Source organism: Phaethon aethereus, assembly GCF_964289735.1.
Source record: "Phaethon aethereus genome assembly, chromosome: 4".
Lineage (NCBI taxonomy): Eukaryota > Metazoa > Chordata > Aves > Phaethontiformes > Phaethontidae > Phaethon > Phaethon aethereus.
In genome coordinates this window covers 68,471,876-68,492,978 of record NC_138578.1, presented here as the reverse complement: position 1 = coordinate 68,492,978, position 21,103 = coordinate 68,471,876, and the positions used below count along the sequence as shown (strand labels likewise).

Below are 21,103 nucleotides of genomic sequence, written 5' to 3'. Positions count from 1 at the left end.
AGAGCAAACATTTGCCTTCATTTTCTGTACTGAAAACATACCTGGAGAAGTCCTTTGAAGTGTCTTTCATGGAAAGTGTTTTGGGGAGTGGCTGAATGTATTTAGGTTTGGGATTTTTTTTTGGCAGTAGTACTAAAAACCTACAGTTAAGAAAAATGTAATGTTATTGTTGATGGCTGGAAGCAGCAACTAAAGACTTTGGCACTGACAACCTAATCAGCTAACCTTGAACTACAGAGCTCAACACCCTTCAGTCTCCCTGTGACTCTGAGCAGGGGTGCTGCCACTTCCTACTCAACAGGGAGAAAAAAAAACCTAGCCATGCTGTGTCATATAGGTTGTACACAGAACCATCAGTTGCAAGAGGTTACATATTAATTATTGGCACATTTCACAGCCTTAGCAGTAGTTATTTAAAGGTTATTAATTTGAAGAAGACTCAATGCTTGTATGCTTCAGCCTATGCTCAAACACAGACCAAACAATGTCGATAAAGAAGTGGATTGCAAGACATGCAGTTCCCCTTGATGACAAAATATACATAGAAGCTGAGCATGCGTGTGGAGTATCTGCTGGTCTTCTGCATCATAAGCTTGAAATAGCAACTGGTGCTGGGGTCCAACAGGCTACCAGGCATCACAGCCCCAGCTGCACTGTGCTGGGCCGTTGGAAGAATTTTATCAGAATTCAGAAAAGATGTGTAGTGGTCCAGACAAGTGGAAAGGCAGCTCAGCAGAAGAAACTCTGGAGTATACTGTAACCCAACACCACATTGCTGCTGAAGGCAGAAGGTTTTTCTGAAAGCATGAAAACTGCCACAGTGCACAGTAGATAAGGCATTGAAAAGGAAATACCAGAGAAAAAAAGATTCAGCAGGAAGAGGTGCCAACTGCAGACAGTAATTCTGATCTCAATCCACAGTGAGAAGCACAAGGCATGACAGACTAGCACCATCCCTCTTGATGCAAGAATGCAAAATTTGCCCATCAGCTGGGACTATACAAGATTACCTTGTTTCATATGAACTCATACTGGTAATTGCTGTAAGGAGGTCAAGATTATATAGTATTTTATTTTCATGCAAGTGGAATGTGTTCCGTATCTGTGATTATACACTGAAAGTTAAAACAAACTTGCTTTCTTATAGATTTGGTTTAATATGCAAGAATACGATTCCCCAATAAGGATAAACTTTGATACCAGCAAACCAAAACTTTGGAAGTCATTCTTCTCCAGAAGCTTGCCCTACCCTGGTCTCCACAGCATTCAGGTATTAATGTATCTATTAGCAACTCGATGTGAGGGGTTGAGAGATCACAGACCTGGTATAAAGAAACAGAGACTAAGTTCTTTGGACTTCTGTGGTTAAGTATACTTCTGTAATAGCATTGGGTTTTAAAAAGATTTTCCTAGGCGCTCCTTAAAAAAATGAATGCAGGGATATGGCAAACTATTTGGTTTTATACAGAATGAATGCACATCTCTTGTCCTCTAAATATCTATGGCAGATCTCAGACAACAGTGAAGTAAATGGGACAAATCTTTAACACAACCTTATCCAAAGAAGGGCCTTGGTGTTGTAACAAAAATGTCAACTTTTCTCTTACAGCTCAGAAGGCACTATTTCAAGCTGTACACACATCCTTAGTAAACAAACAGGAATTTTTCTAGTTTATCCAAGGTAGAAGCTGTTTTTATTTTCCTAGTAAACTTCCAAACACACCAGCATTACACACAAATATCTCATTACTATTTTTATTATCTCTACTAAAAAATTGATTATTTTAGCATAATTGTGAATGCATGCAAGTACCATCAAGGCAGTAACTTCTGAAGTTACACTGCAGTAGAGCTAGAAGAGTTTGTGCTTTCTAACATTTAAACTTATTCTTTATTGCTAGCCTGAAGAATTAGTGTATCAGCATTCGGACAAGGCTGCTGCGGTGGAACTGCAGGGCAGGTAATTCTACCTCTGAAACAAATGCTGTTGCTGTAGAGCAGTAGAGTTGAAGCACCTTCTTATATTCCTCAAGCATGTTCATACCTAGGTCCTAAAAACCTGCTTTGAGTGATTGATAGGATTTGAGAATGGCCTACAATCAGAAACCACAGCTTGCAGTGTTTTTAAAAGTTTTCTCTCTTTAATAGAGGTTACCAGGTACAAAGAAGTGATTAAGCATTGCTGTAAAGTTTCCTAATAAGCCAAAATGCTGTAGAGGGAAAGGGTGTGGACCAAAAGGGCTGTAAGCCCCTAGCCCTGTTAACAAACATGCAGGCCCCATATAGCTACAGTGGCATTGCATTCCTGGGCAAATTCAGATGAGGTCATTTGTGTTCCCTGTAATCTGTACCAAGTGTGTCAAGGGACATCAGTTCCCATGTTCAGTAAATACTACCCTTGTAATAATCAGTGTATTTTATTGCAGGATTGAAAAAATATTAAAAGATAAGATTATGGAATGGAGACCAAGGCACCTAACTCGTTGGAACAGATACTGTACCTCTACCCTACGTAACTTTCTGCCACTGCTGGAACAAAACCAAGGCAAAGATGTAGAAGACAACCATCAGGCAGAGCTGCAAAAACAGCTAGGAGATTACAGGGTACAGCTGTCAACATACCTGGCTTGTGCACAGAAATAGGAATCTAAATCCCTAGGATTTAGTATCACTACTTTGTGGTATAGAAGAGAGTTCTAGGCTATTTATTTCCTCTGCTACCAAAAGTCACAAAAGCTTTTACACTAAAGACAAACCAGTGTAATATTTAGAGAGCAAAGGAGGGGTGATTAATTTTATTTGTAGATGTTGGAGATAAAAAGCTTCTGTTGAACATAAAGATAAGAATGTAAAGATAAACTGGCTGCGTTGTTCTTGTAGTACTGCTGTACCACAACAGTCACTACCTCCAATACATCCATACATACAAGTGCAGTCTCTGAGCACAGGATGCTTATGGGCCGATTGGTGCATTAGCTCTTAAGGCTGGTCAGTAAGAACCTGGCAGTGGCTTACATACAGGGGCAGGAGCCCATGCAACAACATGCTTTACTTAAAATTTTTAGTCTTTGCTCCACCCTTTAAAGACAGAAGAAAATTTGCTCAAGTATTTACTGCAGCCAACGGTGCACCCATACATTCTTCCTGCAGGCTGTTCTAAAGGTCCTTCTGCCCTTCATGTAAAACACACATGGTAATAATGCAGTGTACAACTTATGGCAATTTTCAGAGTGAGTTAAGGTTTCAGTTCCTGTTGGACCTGAAATGTATTATGGGCAGGAGACACTTGCCACCTCACATCCCCAGCCAGTGCAGACAGGAGAACACAATGAATTAAAACCAATTCAATTAAGAAGCAGAAAAGCAGCAGTTATGCTGTATGTGTTCAATAATATAGAATAAACATCTTCACTTTGAACTTAACCCAGACTAAAGAGGAAAAATGTGAAAGCCTGGCTGGAGTATATGAAATAGAGAGGTGATATTAAAATACAAAATGCGCTTTTTTTTAATTGCCTTTCCTCAGGCCAGCAATAGAAAAAATATTTACATGCACAGTAAAGCAGATTTTTAAAACTATGTGTTTATTTACCTGTTCTTCTTACCGTATGTGTTTTTTCCTCCTTTCTCCCAGGTCTCTGGATTTCCTATTCATAGGCCATTTTCTGAAGTCAGACCTTTAATAGAAGCTGTATACAGCACAGGAGTTCATACGATTGATGTTTCCAATGTTGAATTTGCTCTGGCCGTGTATATTCATGCTTATCCCCAAAATGTTCTCTCTGTATGGATTTACATTGCTTCACTTGTTCGAAATAGGTAGTACAGACCAGTCAGAATACTTCAAGAAATTAGCTTGTGTAGGGTAAATATAACAGATTTCTCACACTACTGCTTTGAGCTATGCCAAGCATTTTGAAAATAGAATGACAACCTGATTTTTAGTAGCTGCAAACACATGAGCTTTATTCACCCTTCAACCACTTGAAGACACTACTTACTGTCACTAAGGAAAAGACTAACAGCTTAAAATTAAGTGATTTTTTTATACAGTGTTCTATAGCTCCCAGTGGGACATCACACACTTAAAAGCATTACACATGCCCACATACAGTGACTCTGCAATGAGTCAAATGGTAGAGTTTGGCCACCTTATTCTCAGGTGAAACCTGGTTCCTGGATTCATGCACTGAAGACTATGTTTTTAGCTAGTCAGTTTATTTTAGCTACAGACCTTCTTCCTCTTCAAAGACATCATCATTCAGTTACAATACAAATAGTTACAGCTTTCCAGTACCCAAGTTCCTGTGTGAAGACCAGGACTATTTACCCATGAATAAATTTCATGCACCAAAGAGCCATCAGTGAAGGCCATACTGCAGTTTAATGCTGCTTCTGCTACTTCTTAGTGTCTGTACAAGGCCAGCACCCATTTTCTTTAAAAGTTAAAGACAAAGTATTTAATAAATATTTATACCAAAACTTAAGTGGAAGCTCATTCATTTTATAGAAGTATTTGATTGAACTACTTTGGAGTCTGAGAACCTTAGCTGCAAGTTAAGCCCTAGTGAAAGATTACTGAAAGAATAGTTTACTAAAAATCAAATTCGCTTATTACTGTGTAAGTAGTGATGTTACTGCTGATACAAATAGATATTCCTTTCCTGCAGTTACCTTACTAATCAAACTATTCCAAGCAAAAATGATAGTGAGTTGAGCTAGGAAGGATGTTCATCAGAGCAGATCAAAGTTAAGATTGTTCTTCAGCTTAATTCCAAACTACAATCAGTCCATCTAGACACAGACTCTTTGGTTTAGAGCCTGTGGTTGCCACCACAGGTTCCCCCTACAAGCCTCCACCAGCAAGTAGCTACACTGTCATCACATGGTGCTTTGCTGAACATTGATGGTATCTCCCAGGTTTAGTGCAGCTCCCCTTCAGAGACGGGTAAAGAAGAAACATGGTGCAAGTGAACAGAACTTTCTGCAAGCTGATTTCACACACCTCAGCTGTGTCTCCACCAATCTGCACAGAAACTACCACCTAGCAGCAAGAAGGAGAAGGACCTGCGGCCGTATCTTCCCAGCCTCAGAAACAAGTGTTCTGGAACAGGGACAGATGCAAGAAAATCCACCGTGTACCTTACTCCTCTCGGCTTTGCCTCAGCCAGCATTGCACAAATGGGCACCAAAGTAAATTTAAATGCAGCTTACTTGAAGCAGCAGTTGCTGCAATAATGGTATAATTTCATAACCCTTCTGTAGGCTTCTAACTGAGCACCGTACATTCTGCCACTAGCAGAACTACCAGGTTCAGCTGGTAACCATGAACAGCCAACTCTGCACCAACTCTACATTCACTTACATTTTTCTTACCTTACTACTCTTCAGTATTAGTGGGAACAAAACAAGTGTCAAAACTTGGCAGTTTATTGTAATCTCCAGCTATGCCTGCAGGCTGACTTCCCAGACACCAACAATCTTTTAAGCTATATCTGTCACCATGACTGCTGTCGTAAATAAATACAACTCAAAAGACTTTAGCCAATTAGTAAAAAAGGTAAAAATTAATAGTTTGACATATTGCCAGCCTTCAAAATTAGGCAGGATTTGTCTGCCTTTTACAAAGGCTGCCACCAGCCCCTCCACTGCCCAAGAGAAAAGCCACCTGCAGCTATGCCAGTCACACAAGCAAGTGGCCATTAAAGTTTGCAACTTAGCAGGGGCTGCAATGCTCACTTCTTCCACTGGCTTGCCAATGTGACGCCCGTCTACAAGAAAGCCCGGAAGGAGGATCCTGGGAACTACAGGCCTGTCAGCCTGACCTCTGTTCCAGGGAAGATTATGGAGCAGTTGGTTTTGAGAGTGCTCACAGGGCATCTGCAGAACAGCCAAAGGATCAGGCCCAGCCAGCATGGGTTCATGAATGGCAGGTCCTGCTTGACCAACCTGATCTCCTTCTATGACCAGGTGACCCGCCTAGTGGATGAGGGAAAGGCAGTGGATGTTGTCTACCTGGACTTTAGTAAAGCCTTTGACAGCGTCTCCCACAGCATTCTCCTGGAGAAACTGGCGGCTCGAGGCTTAGACGGGTTTACTCTTCGCTGGGTGAGGAACTGGCTGGATGGCCGAGCCCAGAGAGTTGTGGTGAATGGCGTTAAATCCGGCTGGCGGCCGGTCACAAGTGGTGTTCCCCAGGGTTCGGTTCTGGGACCAGTCTTGTTCAATATCTTTGTAGATGATCTGGATGAGGGAATTGAGTGCTCCCTCAGTAAGTTTGCAGATGACACCAAGCTGAGTGGGAGTGTTGATCTGCTGGAGGGTAGGAGGGCTCTGCAGAGGGATCTGGACAGGCTGGATCGATGGGCAGAGGCCAACTGTATGAGGTTTAATAAGGCCAAGTGCAGGGTCCTGCACTTTGGCCACAACAACCCCATGCAATGCTACAGGCTTGGGGAGGAGTGGCTGGAGAGCAGCCCGGCGGAAAGGGACCTGGGGGTGCTGGTTGACAGCCGGCTGAATATGAGCCGGCAGTGTGCCCAGGTGGCCAAGAAGGCCAACAGCGTCCTGGCCTGTATCAGGAATAGTGTGGCCAGCAGGAGCAGGGAAGTGATTGTGCCCCTGTACTCGGCACTGGTGAGGCCGCACCTTGAATACTGTGTTCAGTTTTGGGCCCCTCACTACAAGAAGGATGTTGAGGTGCTGGAGCGTGTCCAGAGAAGGGCAACGAAGCTGGTGAGGGGTCTGGAGCACAAGTCTTATGAGGAGCGGCTGAGGGAACTGGGGTTGTTTAGTCTGGAGAAGAGGAGGCTGAGGGGAGACCTTATCACTCTCTACAACTCCCTGAAAGGGGGTTGTGGCGATGAGGGTGTTGGTCTCTTCTCCCAAGTAACTAGCGATAGGACAAGAGGAAATGGCCTCAAGTTGCGCCAGGGGCGGTTTAGATTGGATATGAGGAAAAATTTCTTCACCGAGAGAGTGGTCAGGCATTGGAACAGGCTGCCCAGGGAGGTGGTGGAGTCACCATCCCTGGAAGTGTTCAAAAAACGTGTGGATGTGGCGCTTCAGGACATGGTTTAGGGGACAGGGTAGTTCTGGATTAATGGTTGGACTTGATGATCTTAAAGGTCCTTTCCAACCTAGTGATTCTGTGATTCCTGCAACAGGCTCTTCCTCCCGCCATCCCCCACCGCTCCAGCATTACTCATCACCCTTCCTGGCGCAGGTTTCACTCGGCCCAGCAATGGATTCTGTGCCTCCCTGCTAGTCTCTACTGTTCAATGAGGGGTCTTTTAAAAAAAAAAAAAAGAATCAAAGCAATGGGGAAAATGTATCACTGTCTTCCACAGGTTTCATATGAATGAAAACTGACATCCCTTGAAGTTGTCATCTTAAGCACATCTTAACACAGGGAAGAAAAAAAACCAAACAACCCAAAACACCACCCCCCCCCCCCACAAGGTTCACAGCTCTGCAACCACCACAACACCCACCCACCCAATCTCTGCAGCCTACTGGCATAGTACGCCTGAATATCATGTCTTCAGAGCATATATATTCAACTGCTACATAAATTTTTTGTTGGTGGGAATGTTTTATTTGAGTATGTCTTTCAAGCCCAAATACAAAACCAAATGCAAAAGGAAGGTGGGGATTTCCCTAGTTTTGCAATATAAAGAACAACTTCAGGATGAGAGGAAAGGGGGAGAAACAAGGCTCCTAAAGATGTATAATTGTTACCCAGATACAAACAGTACATTTCAAATTCTCTGCAGAGCTTTATATGGTACTTATGGATTCAAAATAAAAAAAACATTCACTTAACACAAAATAATCCAGTAAAGTATATTTAAGTGCCAAACTTGGAAGAAAGTGGCATTAAAAAAAAAAAAAATCAATGTTTTCCCATCTTCCCCAAATTAAGTAAAACAAAACCCAACACCCTTCAAACCAAATGAGATTTTGTGAGATTGTTACAACACTGTACAGTACACTCATAATTAAGATTTTGAAGTTGTGGGCAGGGTCAGGCTAGTAGAAACAAATCTCACTCCAAGGATTGTTAACACAAGATGCGAACTGTAAGTAAAGTGCATGAAAGGAAGCCTGCTCAGCTAAATGAAGTAGACTGAAAGATCAGAAGTCAGCGGTCATTCGCCAGAGCGGCAGCAGGCCCGAAAACCACACTGCAAGTTCTGGCATCCACTGGCGGTTTCAGCATGAGGACCTGCACAAAAACAGAACAGATGTGAAAAGAAGAAAAGGCCATTTATTTAGATTCAGAATTCTCGTAACCTGGTTAATTCAGAAACTGTCTCCTTTCTTTTAATATGCTAAACTTCCGTGCTGAATGAAGTCTGAAACACTGCCAGTACTACCACAGTATAAAAATCTCAACTGGAACAGTCATTTTTCAAGAGACTTTTGCTCTGATAGCCTGGTGCCATGAAGATAACACATTCAAAATGACACAGATGTACGATGAGCAACACTAAATGAGCAAGTCTAAGCAAGCTCTCACAGCTAGCTTTCAGAATTGAGGCGTATTTTCACAATGTATATTTAACTCCCATTTTTCAAATTCAGATGATGACTTCACAGCATTACCAAAGAAACCATAATCTCCAAGACTATTTCTACTATAATGGAAACAGTTTTCTAGTTGGTTGGCTAGACTCAGGTACTCCAACTGGAAATTCAAAAACTAAAGAGAAAATCACCTTTAGTATCACCGCAGTTATCAGAAGCCATAAGGCTAAACACTAGCCATTCAAAAAGAAAGAAAAAGTTGCGAGCACAGATGGTATAAACCAACACTGTAATTCTACCCACCTCCACTTACCTTCACTTACTGTTATTCCTTTAATTTGAAATGTTAAAGTGACTGTGAGATAAACTATTAAATTTAGTAGTACAGGGTTTTGTTTCCTGCAGCATATGCCTGCTTCAGAGACACAAACATTTACATTCAGGTTGCCCGAACTCTGGCACCCAACATAAATTGGAAGTGGGTTGCTGAGTTAACTACAACAAGCTGGTAAAGACCTAGCCAGGACAACCTAAATTTCTTCCCTTTGAGACAAATCAAAGAGTATTTAAGGTGGTTTTAATACATTTAGAAAGGACTACCAAAATAGTGTAATGACCTAGAGTACCATGGTATGTCTGGCTTGTTTTTTCACCTTGAACAGTAACTTAAAGTCAGAATTTAATTAATTTCTGAGAATCTGGTGTTTGGAAATCAGCTTTCCGCTTCATGCCACACACGAATGAGCAACATTCTACAAGATAATTAAGTTAACATGCATGAGTCTGAATAAAACAAACCTGAAGCTATAATGAAGGACAATGGTTACAGTATGCAAAATAGTAAACTTTTCATTTGTCAAAAAAATAATTTTCCTTTTCACATCTTTTTATTCACCTGAACTAAATTTTGATCCTCCAAGTCACTTACGAGCTAGAGTTTGAAAGCTTCTTCGTAAGTCCTTTAAAAAGGAGACTCGGTGCTTCTGAATAGCTGGTTTAGCAGAGCATGTTCTGTGCAGCAGCATTTTCCAAGTCGTAGCTGACCTTCCTCATCATTGCCACAGCTAAGCAGCGCATCAAAATTTTGAAGCAACTGTCACATTTCTATAGTAAAATGCTCATTGATAAAATGTACAGAACCACAACATCCCAAGGAGGGAATACTTGGTGTATATACTGAATATATATATATTCAGTATATACAATACTGAATACAATATATAATACTCAGTGTATATACTAAATACTTCAATACTGTTTTCCATCCTCATTTTAAGAGTGTTCTTCCTCATGCCCATAACTGGAACATAAAAACTGCCCTTCTAGGTCTGACCAATGGTCAATCTAACCCCACCTTCATCACTGGCAACAGCAAGTATTATCTAGGGAGACCATATAAGCCCATCATGCATACCTATTATATTCCCCCAGCATTCCTAACTGTTTTAAGTAGGGACACTGAAGTCCATTCCCTTCAGTATTTGTTTATGGTTCAGTTGTGCATGCATTTGTTTAACCTCTTCTTAAACCTGCCGATACCCAACTGCTTCCACAATTCCCCATGGGACCAAATTCCAGATGTTGACTACATTATGCACATTATACATCTGCTTTAAATCAGTCTCCTACCTCACCTGCTGTCGCTGAGCTCTAATACTGCAGAATTTGGAGAGTTACTGTTGCACACTGACCTCATCCACTGCCTTCCCAGTTCTGTAAACAGTCATCCCCCTTCCCGCTCCCACATTGAAATATTCCAGTCTTTTGAGTGTCTCCTTGCAAGACAGCAGCTCAGTTCCCTAACTCTTTTTAGTAGACCTCTTCTGTATCTTCTGTAACTCCATTACATACAATCCTCAAGATGGGGAGACCGAAACCGCATGCAGTACTCCAAATGTGAGTGCCCCAAGGCTTCCAGGACCATGCAGCAACACCCTCTATCTTGTCCTCAACACCCTGACGATGCATAACATTGGTGGCTTTTTTGGCTGCTGCTGCAAACAGGAAAGATCTCAGAATTAGCACCGACAGCCCTCTGAAATCATCATCTCCAAGTTGCAACTGCCAGCTCCAAATTCAGTTTCATACAATCACAGTTTGATTATTCCCAACCACCCGGACATATAACCATACATACAGCTATATCGAAGCTGGTAAGAAGTCCTTCTTGAAATCTTCAGCACCAGTATCGTTACTTGAGGCAGCTCAGTACCACTCAAAAACTCAGAAATTACTGTGTGCATTTCTTACACCATGACAGCAATGGAAATGCTGAGCAAGACTGATCACAGCACAGAACTCTTGCAGGGGGGAACAGGGAGAGAGATGTCACCTCGCAGATTCCCGTCCATCCTGAACAGTGGCCATTAAGCCCCACCTTTTCTTCCTATCCGTTAATTAGCCTTCCATTTTTAAATTTAAACCAGTTTTATAGCAACTTAAAATGTAAAAAACTTAGAAACTGCTAAGTAAACTGCATGCCCTGAAAAGTTCATAGGTTTATCTCCTAATTTATTAGGCACTGAATTACAAATGACATTAAACACATGACAGTGAAAATCCACCCTTCTTCCTTTGCTGCGTTTCTTGTCCTATGTCTAATCCATCACTAACTTCCCTTTATAGCCTCTGATAAAGAACTCCGATGAAATGAAATATTCAGGGTTCAAACCTCATGTCCTGAAAGCTCCCACCCTGTATTCTTTCTTAGTGTGTACAGGCGATTCCCATGATTTGGAGGGTATTTTATGCTCTTACTACAACAAGGTAGTAAGGGTCATTAATGGTTGTTTTAATAATAAGCCTATTTGGTTTTGACATGGCAACTGATCCCCTCCACCACAGGTCATGTATCTCTACCTAGGCAGGTAACCCTAGCCCTCCTTAGCTTGTTCTTTTTACATTTGATACAGATATCAAAAGCAAAGGCATTTCAATTTTGCTAGCCACAGAGACTGGTTTTGTTTCACTGGCTTTATTTACAACTGACTTTTGGCTACATCTCTTTGGCTTCCTAATCTCTGATTTCCCCACTCTTTCCTACTGACCTCATTTGGACTGGACTTTGTTTTTCAAACTCTCTCTGTTTAAATTCAAATGATCTCTTTAATCTTGCCAAAACCCACATTCTCCTGTTTTCTTTGGACTCTTGGAGACAAGGTCTCCAATTCATCTCACCTCAATGATGCACCAAGTTCAGCAATATGGTAACTGTATACAGTTCCTTTTATATTGTGCAGTGAGAGAGATGGTCATTTCAGATCTTACAGAGGGCTGAATCACTTTTCAGAAGAGCCTCTCTCTTTCTACTGACTGTGAAAACTTCACAACTGCTATCAGAGAAGTGCCTAAATTAAATGTGTTTTGGGCTGCTTCACCTGGGAAAGCAAAGTTAATCAGATTCTCATCTAACCTGCCACAGTCTACGTTATTGATTTAGTTAACTCTAAACTGGATTATTGTAATGCTCTTTACATGCACATTTGATTCAGACTCTTCACGTGACCCAGAACAGAGGTCTGCTTACTCATGATGCTCAGTGTTTTCAAATAAAGCACCTATAAACACGTTGCAATATAAGAAAGCAGCATCATTGTTTGGTTACTCCATTTTGTTACATGTACTAGTGAAACAAAAATTACTCAAAATTTCCTAGAAAGAAGTTAGGCTTTTCACCAAGAATACATGACAACCCAGACCAAGACACCCTTTAGCCACTTGTTCTAGCTCTTGCCTGTAGCAGCAGAAACACTCATGTGGTCGTGTCACCCATCAACAAGATGGGTCCCTGACCCATCTAGGAAGAGGAAAGAAAAGAAAAAGGCTTTCAGCTATCCCAGTTCTCAACTGAGCTTAAAAAAGGTAGCCACACACAGACTAATGCTGAAGGCAGTTAAGAAAAAGCTGGAGGGGAACACAAAGGAGGGAAGGAAAGGCAGTTCTTTTTCACAGGCATCACCAGCGAGAGGTTCCATCATCAATACTGCGTACCGTATTTGATGGTAATGTAGCAAAAGCAATACATTACGGGGGAATTACCAAAAAAAGTTATGAAATTAAGCATTAGCTTTAAAAAAAGGCAATATTAAATTCAAATCTGTTTACTAAGTGCTACCCTCTATCTTCCTTTGGTAAAGTTACACTTAGAGACCTTATGACAGCACCTTGGTTATCTGTGGGACTTAGAGACACCAAACTCTTGAAGTCTAATGACAATGCATTCCCATATAAATCTGCACACAGGAGTCAATAAATCTCAACAGAAATTGCAAAGTCTTAACTCCATTGCTGGAAAACAGATCAAACTATCACCAATGAATTAATAAATGCCAGAAGAAAAGAGTGAATCATCAGAATCACCACAACTTTATTTCATTAATGCCCTTTATTTCTTCAATTACAGCACCTGAGGACTACATCATTAAAAAGCTCTAGAAACTGAATCATACTTAAAAGCTGCAAAGAGCTATGCTGCAGAAGTTAGGGAGCCTCATTTTTCTAATCCTGAAGCTGACAGCACTCCAGGCCTTAAAACTGAGAATACAGTAAGGAGAGATTGAACACAGCTGGACAAAAGAGTCCATGGGGAAAATACAAGCTTCTAAGTGGCAAGAGGCAACTCAAACATTAAACTCTTCTTACTGAGTTGTGTGATTTACAAGTGAGTGTGTTTTAGACATTAAACAAAATCAGCAATTAGAAGCAGTGTATATTGACAGATTTGTTTTCAGCTGCGGCTGAGGGTTATCTAACTCCTAGTCTCCAGTGTTGAACAAAACATAGGTAGAGATCCTAAACATTAGTATGCAAACCAAGAATTGAAGTCATACTAGCAGTTTTTATGAGCAGAGACAATGAATTTGCACAAACTTCCAAATTTCTTTTCTGTTTGTTTGCTCCATCATATTACTGCTGTGCAACACCAGTCTGTGACTCAGACTCAACTGAGTCTGTCTAACCATAGCTGCTCTACCTTTTTAGTAAACTAAGACTAAAAAGATAGAGCAGCTATGGTTAGACCAGCACTTTCAGAAAATCTGAAATCTGCAAACAAACATGCCTACCAAACAAGTCCAGCAAGGCCTCCACAAAGAAAATCCAATGAAGCTGTGTGTAAGGGCCCCCATTAGGCTCAGTGTTCATAGAAAAAACGTATCTCAAAACAGGCTGTAGGTGAAAGTAAAGCCCTTATATGCCAAAGACCAAAGTGGTATCTTTGTTATTCAGAGATGGCTAAATTCCATGCTCTTGGCTCCATTTTTTCTTCTGCAAGAGACTGATGGGTTTTCCTACATGATCCCAGAACATATCTACTCCCCCCAAAACAATCCCTGATAAGCTGGTGGGGAAAGAAAATTAGTGAATTATTCTCTACATGCTTACAGACCAGTAATCTTTGTGCAGCAGTTAATGATACAATCTATGTATGTGCAAGCAGCTTCATATATGGATTGATTTGAATGAAACAGCTATTGCTTTCTATTACTTTAGAAATACCAAATGATACAGAAATAGTTCAAGCTGTCACAGAAATGCTGCTGCCCACAGAGTGGAATAAGGCATTAGTTTTGCACTGAACAGCCCTATCACAATGAAGTGCGAGTGAACATACAAAGAACAGCACCCAGATAAAACTGCAGGGGATTCAGTTATAAAGGGTTATTTCCCATTCCAGAATTTTGCCAGAACAACTCGGTTTTTATCAACTTCCTTCTTAAAGGAAACAGCCACACACTTCTCGTATCTATTGAGAAATAGTAGCATCTCAGAAGTCAAACCATTACAGCCTCACTCTCCTGTTGATTTCTGTCTACAGGAGTAACTGTTCATCCAAAGGCAGGCATGATGCTTTACAGAACCAAGCAGAGCTCACAGCTTCCAGCAAGCAGTAGAAGGAAGGAAATAAACAGGGAGAGGATCAGGAAAACTTTACAGAGTAATTCCAAAAAGGATTCTGTTTAAATATAAATAATTTCTTTAGGATATTATGAAACAGCCAAGCATTAAAGTGGTGGACTCACACAAGAGATTCCAGCTTTGTAAGCTAATACTAAGACGGCACAGTGTATTTTAGGGACAAGGAGAGAAACAGAAGTGTCTGAAGACAAACCAGAACATCAAATCTGGTATTACTGACACAGAGTGAAAACATGGGAAAAATAGCAAGGAATTGGATGTAGAAGGAAAAAGGCTTTTAACTGGTCTTTGAAGACATCTTTAAACTCAACAGAATGCAGGAAGAAGAGTCAGTGAAGGATTTTTTAAAAAGGAACCTCAAAATGTTCAGGTTGAAATGTTAGAAGATTATTAAAAGCTGTAGTCTGGACGAAACTGAAGGAAGTAACAAAAAGCAAATGTCTCAAAAGAAAAATTATCATCAGTGTCAAAAAAGTGCATAAAGGGCAAAAATTATGGAAGCAAAATATGACAATACTTTCACTTTTAATATTAGGATCCAATCCAAATGCATCATCTTGTATCAATTTCAGTGGATCGAATACCCGAATGTCAGTACAGATTTACTTGTAGTACCAAAGCTCTGGCATCCTGTACCCCTGCTGTGGCTGCATCCCAATGTAGATGCAAATTACCAAGCTGAATATCATGAACTACCAGGGTATATAATTTTGCTTTACACCCAATAAGCTCTTCTAACCCTGTGAACTCAGTTATTATCCTCTTTTTCCCTTCCTTTCTGTTGCACTTACCTGTTCTAAATTCACACATGGAATACAAGTCACACCATGGTTTCCATCTTTAATGCTATGAATGCTTACTGGACCTAACATAATAGGCTGAATTACAGCATGGTAAACACTGAAAAGACTTGCACCATAAACAAATGTATGCATTTATCCAGATCCTTCTCCAGCTTAGATCCATCCCTAAGTTCCCGAGTCAAGCAAAACCAGAAAAACTAAATTACATTTTCCATAAGGACACATGACAGCAGGATCAAAAATATCCTATTCCAAAACTACTGCAACATGGGAGGTCTGCATGGCAAAACACATTGTTCCTTTCCTTTTCCTCACTGCTTTGGTACTAATCTAATGAAGCCTCTGTCTGAAGTTATGACCATAAAGAAAAAATAGAACTACATGGTCTACAGGTAAGATATGGAGAGGGCAAGTGGGTATTAGCCATATGGAGACTTACTGTCTAGACCCTATTACTCATGCTAAACTAAATTATGAGACACATGGACAAAAAAAAAGCTTTCCTAGGTAATACAGAAATGTACTAGTGTCAAGCAAAAAACACCAAAAGAACGAACAAGCAAAAACTTACTTAAGAGTTGTCATTTCATAATTAATCTGTGAAACTCAGTGCTACACAACCAAGAAAAGTGTGGTTTTGGTGGTTCTTTTTGTTTTGTTTTAAAAAGTGTCCTTAAACCAAACATTGCTTCCCAGAAAAGCATCACATCTTCCTAAAAAGACATTACCGTTAATGTTGTCACAGTAGTAAAAGTGTTCATCATTGAGAGAAGGGCATGCAGAAACTAAATCCTGCAGGCCTGCACCAGTTACAGTGAGACAACCCGAGAGGTTAAGGTGTTCCAAATGCGGCAGTCCTCCTCCCAGAGTCAATGCCCTGTTAACAGACAGAAGATGCGTTAAGAGCCTGCACAGCGCTAGACAGACAAGTACTCAAGTACATTGCCAAGTCACAGACTTGATTGTGTCTCATAACAAAAAAAACCCAAAACACCTCTCTAATAAACTGTGTAGGTTTAAATCCAGCAGTTTCATATCCTATAAAGGAGATCACCCCTGAAGCTGCATAACAGACCTAAAAAATGAAACTATTTCTGCAGAAGCTAACAATTCCTTCTGACAGACTTAAATGGTAAATCACTTTGTTTATTAATGACTCCAGAGGTGACTGAGTATTTCAAAGAACTACGAAGACATTCTTCTCCAAAACACCACTGATTTTGGCAACTCTTCCAGGGGGATGTATATTCCTCAACTCACCCTGAAAACATGATGCTCCCAAGTTTGGTGCATTATGCTTCCAAAAGTTTGAATGTCTTATATTTTTTTAGTTAAAATAATTTTGGAATCCAAATTGGTATCTTCCTAGGGGTGACAGCAGAGCCTCTCTCTGCCAACATACTACCTTATTATTCAAGTGGAATTCTCTATTTTTCCTCAAAGTGCAAGAGAGTTTGGCTTCTGATGCAAGAGCCTCATGGATGCATCACACCTGAGCAATCACTCCATGTTAGGCTGCTTGCTTCTCTGCGAGCTCATAGGGCAGCCAGCCCAAGATCAATCGCAAACAAGCTCATCCACCTGAAAAAAACCACAGGGCTTGAATCACCATGCTGCAGATTCAAGCCAGAACATGAAACTGGAAATGCCTTCAGAGCATCACTGTACAACTCTCTCCTGTCAGCAGGAAGGACTGTTGACCACAAAATCAGCTACAAGTTAACAACTTTTCTATAAGATGAACTGGCAAATGTTCCTATTAGGAGGTTTCATGCTCTTTCCTCAGGGACTCAAAACTATTCTGATGAGTGCAAGAAACACTTGTTGCAGCACACTCTCAGCTCTTAAATACTGTCTTTTATCCAAAAAAGACCAATGAGAAACTGGCAGCACAACTAACGCCTTCCTATGACTCAATGACCAAATCTCCCTTTGGTCCTAGATTATAGAGTCATGAAAAAAACAGACCAGTGAACATGCAAACTACACACCGCACGACTTAATCACCACTGAACAAAACTCGGTAGGACCAGTCCACTTCAACACTTGAACAGCAACAACCTCAAACACAAAGCACTGCTATCTGAAGCTTAGGGTGAGCAAGGCTAACGCTGGTGGGTGAAAGAGTGTCAGAAGAACCACTACAGGAGACATTTGAACAGCTAGTACTTCTGAACGTCAAATGGGGATGAAGTTTCTAGAGAGACAAATCAATGCCAGCAGCGCCTCACACTATTTCTCATTAGACTACAGCATACAGTACAGGTAGGCATGAAGTCTTCCCACTCCAAGAAGCTTTAATTAGCCCTAAGCGCTTGCAGCACTCCTAAGCAGGTAGAAGGCTGCAAGTACTTCAGCCTCATCCCATTTTCATTATGAAGCAGTAACTACATTTTTCTGACACGACAAAATATCAATGGCAAATATTATCACACAGGAAATTTTTAACTCTTGAAGCCATCTCAATGTTCAAGTCAACTATTTTTTTCTCCATTAATTGTTATATGAAGTCATATTTAACACGATGTTCTGCACATACAAAACTATCATAGAATCCTAGAATCCTTCAGGTTGGAAAAGACCTTTAAGATCAAGTCCAACCATTAACCTAGCACTGCCAAGTCCACCACTAAACCATGTCCCTAAGCACCACATCCACACATCTTTTAAATACCCCCAGGAATGGCAACTCAACCACTTCCCTGGGCAGCCTGTTCCAATGCTTGATGACCCTTTCCGTGAAGAAGTAGTTCCTAATATCCAGTCTAAACCTCCCCTGGCATAACTTGAGCCGTTTCCTCTTTTCCCAAGTAACAAGCAATAGGACCAGACACCGACATCCACCCCACTACTACCTGAAAGGAGGTTATGAGCACAATAAGGTCTCCCCTGTGCCTCCTTTTCTCCAGACTAAAAAATCCATTCCCTCAGCTGCTCCTCACAGGACCTGTGCCCTAGACCTTCACCAGCTTCGTTGCCCTTCTCTGGACATGCTCCAGCAATTCAGTGTCCTTCTTGTAGTGAGGGGCCCAAAACTGAACTCAGTATTCGAGGTGCCGCCTCACCAGTGCTGAGTACAGGGGCACAATCACTTCCCTGCTCCTGCTGGCCACACTATTTCTGATACAGGCCAGCACGCCGTTGGCCTTCTTGGCCACCTGGGCACACTGCCGGCTCATGTTCAGCTACCTGTCAACCAGCACCCCCAGGTCCTTTTCCACTGGGCAGCTCTCCAGCCATTCTTCGCTGTAGCATTGCATGGGGTTGTTGTGACCCAAATGCAGGATCCAGCACTTGGCCTTGTTGGATCTCATACAGTTGGCCTCAGCCCATCAATTCAGCCTGTCCATAAATTATGTCATTATCCAGACAGGTTAAATGAGATGATACTCCAGTTTTATAAAGTTTCAAGTGTACTGACAGGCATAATGAAAAAAAACAGTGAATCAACACAATTTCCTAACAAGAAATCACTAAAGATCAAATCTAAAAATATTAATATTATCTAGAACAACAAATTTACAAAAATACTTTACTTCAGATGATACTTCTACAAGTTTTTAGTTTTTTTAAATCCTCAAAGGAAAAGCTGGAGAAAGTTTTCAAGTTTGGTACTATAAGTATTTTAAGATGCAAAGACCACTTAAAACTTACCAGAGTTTCTTCAACAAAAATGTTTTCTACTGAATCCAGGCAGATTCCTCCCAGAATGACCCAACAAATAAAATTAGAAAAAAAGTACTGGAGCAGAGTAGCTGAAAAATGTCTCCTCACCTGAGAGCACGGTCTGTGATCTGGTAACATCCAGACAGACTGAGAAACTGAAGAACTCTTGCAGTCTCTTCATCTGTTTTTTCACTCCCAGAGTATGCAGAGTCTTTTTTCTCTGACTGCTTAGTCCTTGTTGTATTTTTACACAGTGCAGAGGACTCTGGAAGTGCTCGAATAGTTCTTAGTGCTGTCCCAGCACAACAAAATGAGTGACCGCAGTAAAGAAAGTCAGTAGAAGCACAGTGCTGCTGCCACCCTCTAGTCCTTAATCCATAAATGTCTCTACTGTAGCAAGATGCAGAACAATTAATATGGGATGTCGGTTCCATAAGACAAAATCCTTCAACGTTTCTGTGTCTCCACTCTGCAGCATCTTCAATGTCAGCTAAGTCATCTGCATCTAGCATCCACACATAAGCAGAACTGAAGTTTTCTGAGCTGTCAGGTTTAGTCCAATGCTGCTCACTATCTCCTCCCTCAATTAGGTTTTCATTGTTGATTTCATGCAAGCAATTATACTTCTTGTTGGACTGCAGAGTAATCTCTCTGGTTTTCCACAAAGTCTTAGCATTCCTGCTTCTGCAGCTTTTCAGAATACCTCTGTTATGGTGAGTTGACATGATACCCAGTGCTCTGGAAATCCTCTCTATAGCAACGTCTGTGATTTTTTCACATCCAGACAGATCAAGGTGGCGTAGATTTTGACACCAACCAACTGAAGACCAACTGAAATCAGGGAAAAAAGTGGTTTGGTTGGTTTTGGTGGGGTTTTTTTGTTCAGAAATATGTGTTAAAGCTAAATATACAAAAGAGCATTTCATAAGTATAATACTTATATTAATTCACAGAATATTTAAAGAAAATACCCCAGATACAAGTTAGATTTGATACTCTAAGTGCCGGAAAAATTATGTCTAAAGGAACGTGACATGAATCAGCAACAACCTGTATTTTTTCCATATGCTGAGACTTCAAACAAGTCCAAATTTGCCATACATTCAACAAATTTTCCCACAGTAGATCAGAGTGCAAACACCAAATACATGGTGACAACCACTTCAAAAAGGAGCTTCTGTTGTGTATAATGCAGTTACCAAGAGCCATCTAAGTTACTGAATATCATAACTTCTCAAAGGGCTGAAAAATTGAAGTTACTGAAGCAGCAAATTTCACACCCCACCCCCAAAAAAATACACCTGAGATAACATTCAGTTCAAAGTATTTTAATAGCTGGAATTTCTAGTATTTGAGTTTCTCAAGCTTGGCTGTTTACACATATTGAAGTAACAGTGTACTTAGATCATACATCCTCCTGTCATTTCCCATTTCTTTCACTGAGAATAGCTGGATTCCTGAAACACATTCTCTGTACAGTTATTATTTCTTAAGTGATTAATATTAGAGACATTAATGAAATCACACTTTTTCATACTAACAAAACCTTACTCCTTCAGCATTATCTTTTTCAACTGAAACAGAAATTTGATCTACAGTTAATATTGTTACCTTATTAGCTATAAAAGTATATAGCTGATTAAAGTGACCTTTACCTATCCACAGTTAGTATTAACTATCATTTAATTCTCATAAGTGATTACTTATATTTACAGCAAGCCAAACATTTTTTGAGTTACAAACTGGGGTAGTGGAAATATATGAGGAACAGCAAATAATGCAAGTTTCACTAGAGACTGACAAAAGCTCACAAAGATTGATTTCTGAGCCACAGAAATTCCATAAGGCTTTTATTTCAACTAAAACTTCTTGCATAAGCTGCAGCCTTGTTACCAGCATCCATGCCGGTAAAAATTTTCTGTGTTGTTAACACATAAAACTTGAGAGCACTACATGATTAGAGTGTTGAACACTGAAACAGCCACCGAGTTTCAGTATCACAGTAAGACCTATCGGTGCAGGCTCTGCATCCATGCACCATCCCAGTGACATCAATGAAATTTCTGCAGGCTTCAGTAAAACTCAGGAAACTGCAGCTACTACACCTAAGCCTTAGAGCTTTGCCCACCATTTGATCAGTATCTTAAACAGCAGTATTTCAAACAGTACCAACAATATCAGACCAAGAA

At 40.6% G+C, this 21,103-nt stretch overlaps 2 protein-coding genes across 3 annotated transcripts in view; one reads left to right on the top strand and one right to left on the bottom strand.

Moving 5' to 3' along the window:
• CC2D2A (coiled-coil and C2 domain containing 2A) overlaps window positions 1-3,823 on the top strand; it is a gene marked incomplete at both ends in the record, with an annotated part of 66,349 nt that extends 62,526 nt beyond the window's left edge. The window contains 4 exons of the mRNA XM_081998918.1: window positions 1,148-1,270; window positions 1,902-1,960; window positions 2,427-2,604; window positions 3,635-3,823. Of these exons, the coding sequence (XP_081855044.1) occupies window positions 1,148-1,270; window positions 1,902-1,960; window positions 2,427-2,604; window positions 3,635-3,823 (549 nt within the window). The remainder of the gene's footprint in view (window positions 1-1,147; window positions 1,271-1,901; window positions 1,961-2,426; window positions 2,605-3,634) is intronic.
• Window positions 3,824-6,952: 3,129 nt separating this feature from the next.
• Window positions 6,953-21,103, bottom strand: part of FBXL5 (F-box and leucine rich repeat protein 5) — a gene marked incomplete at its 5' end in the record, with an annotated part of 37,923 nt that continues 23,772 nt past the window's right edge. For both annotated transcript variants that reach the window (XM_081999077.1, XM_081999078.1), the window contains 3 exons: window positions 6,953-8,227; window positions 15,977-16,125; window positions 19,023-19,745. In XM_081999077.1, the coding sequence (XP_081855203.1) occupies window positions 8,151-8,227; window positions 15,977-16,125; window positions 19,023-19,745 (949 nt within the window). In that variant the 3' untranslated portion in view covers window positions 6,953-8,150. The remainder of the gene's footprint in view (window positions 8,228-15,976; window positions 16,126-19,022; window positions 19,746-21,103) is intronic.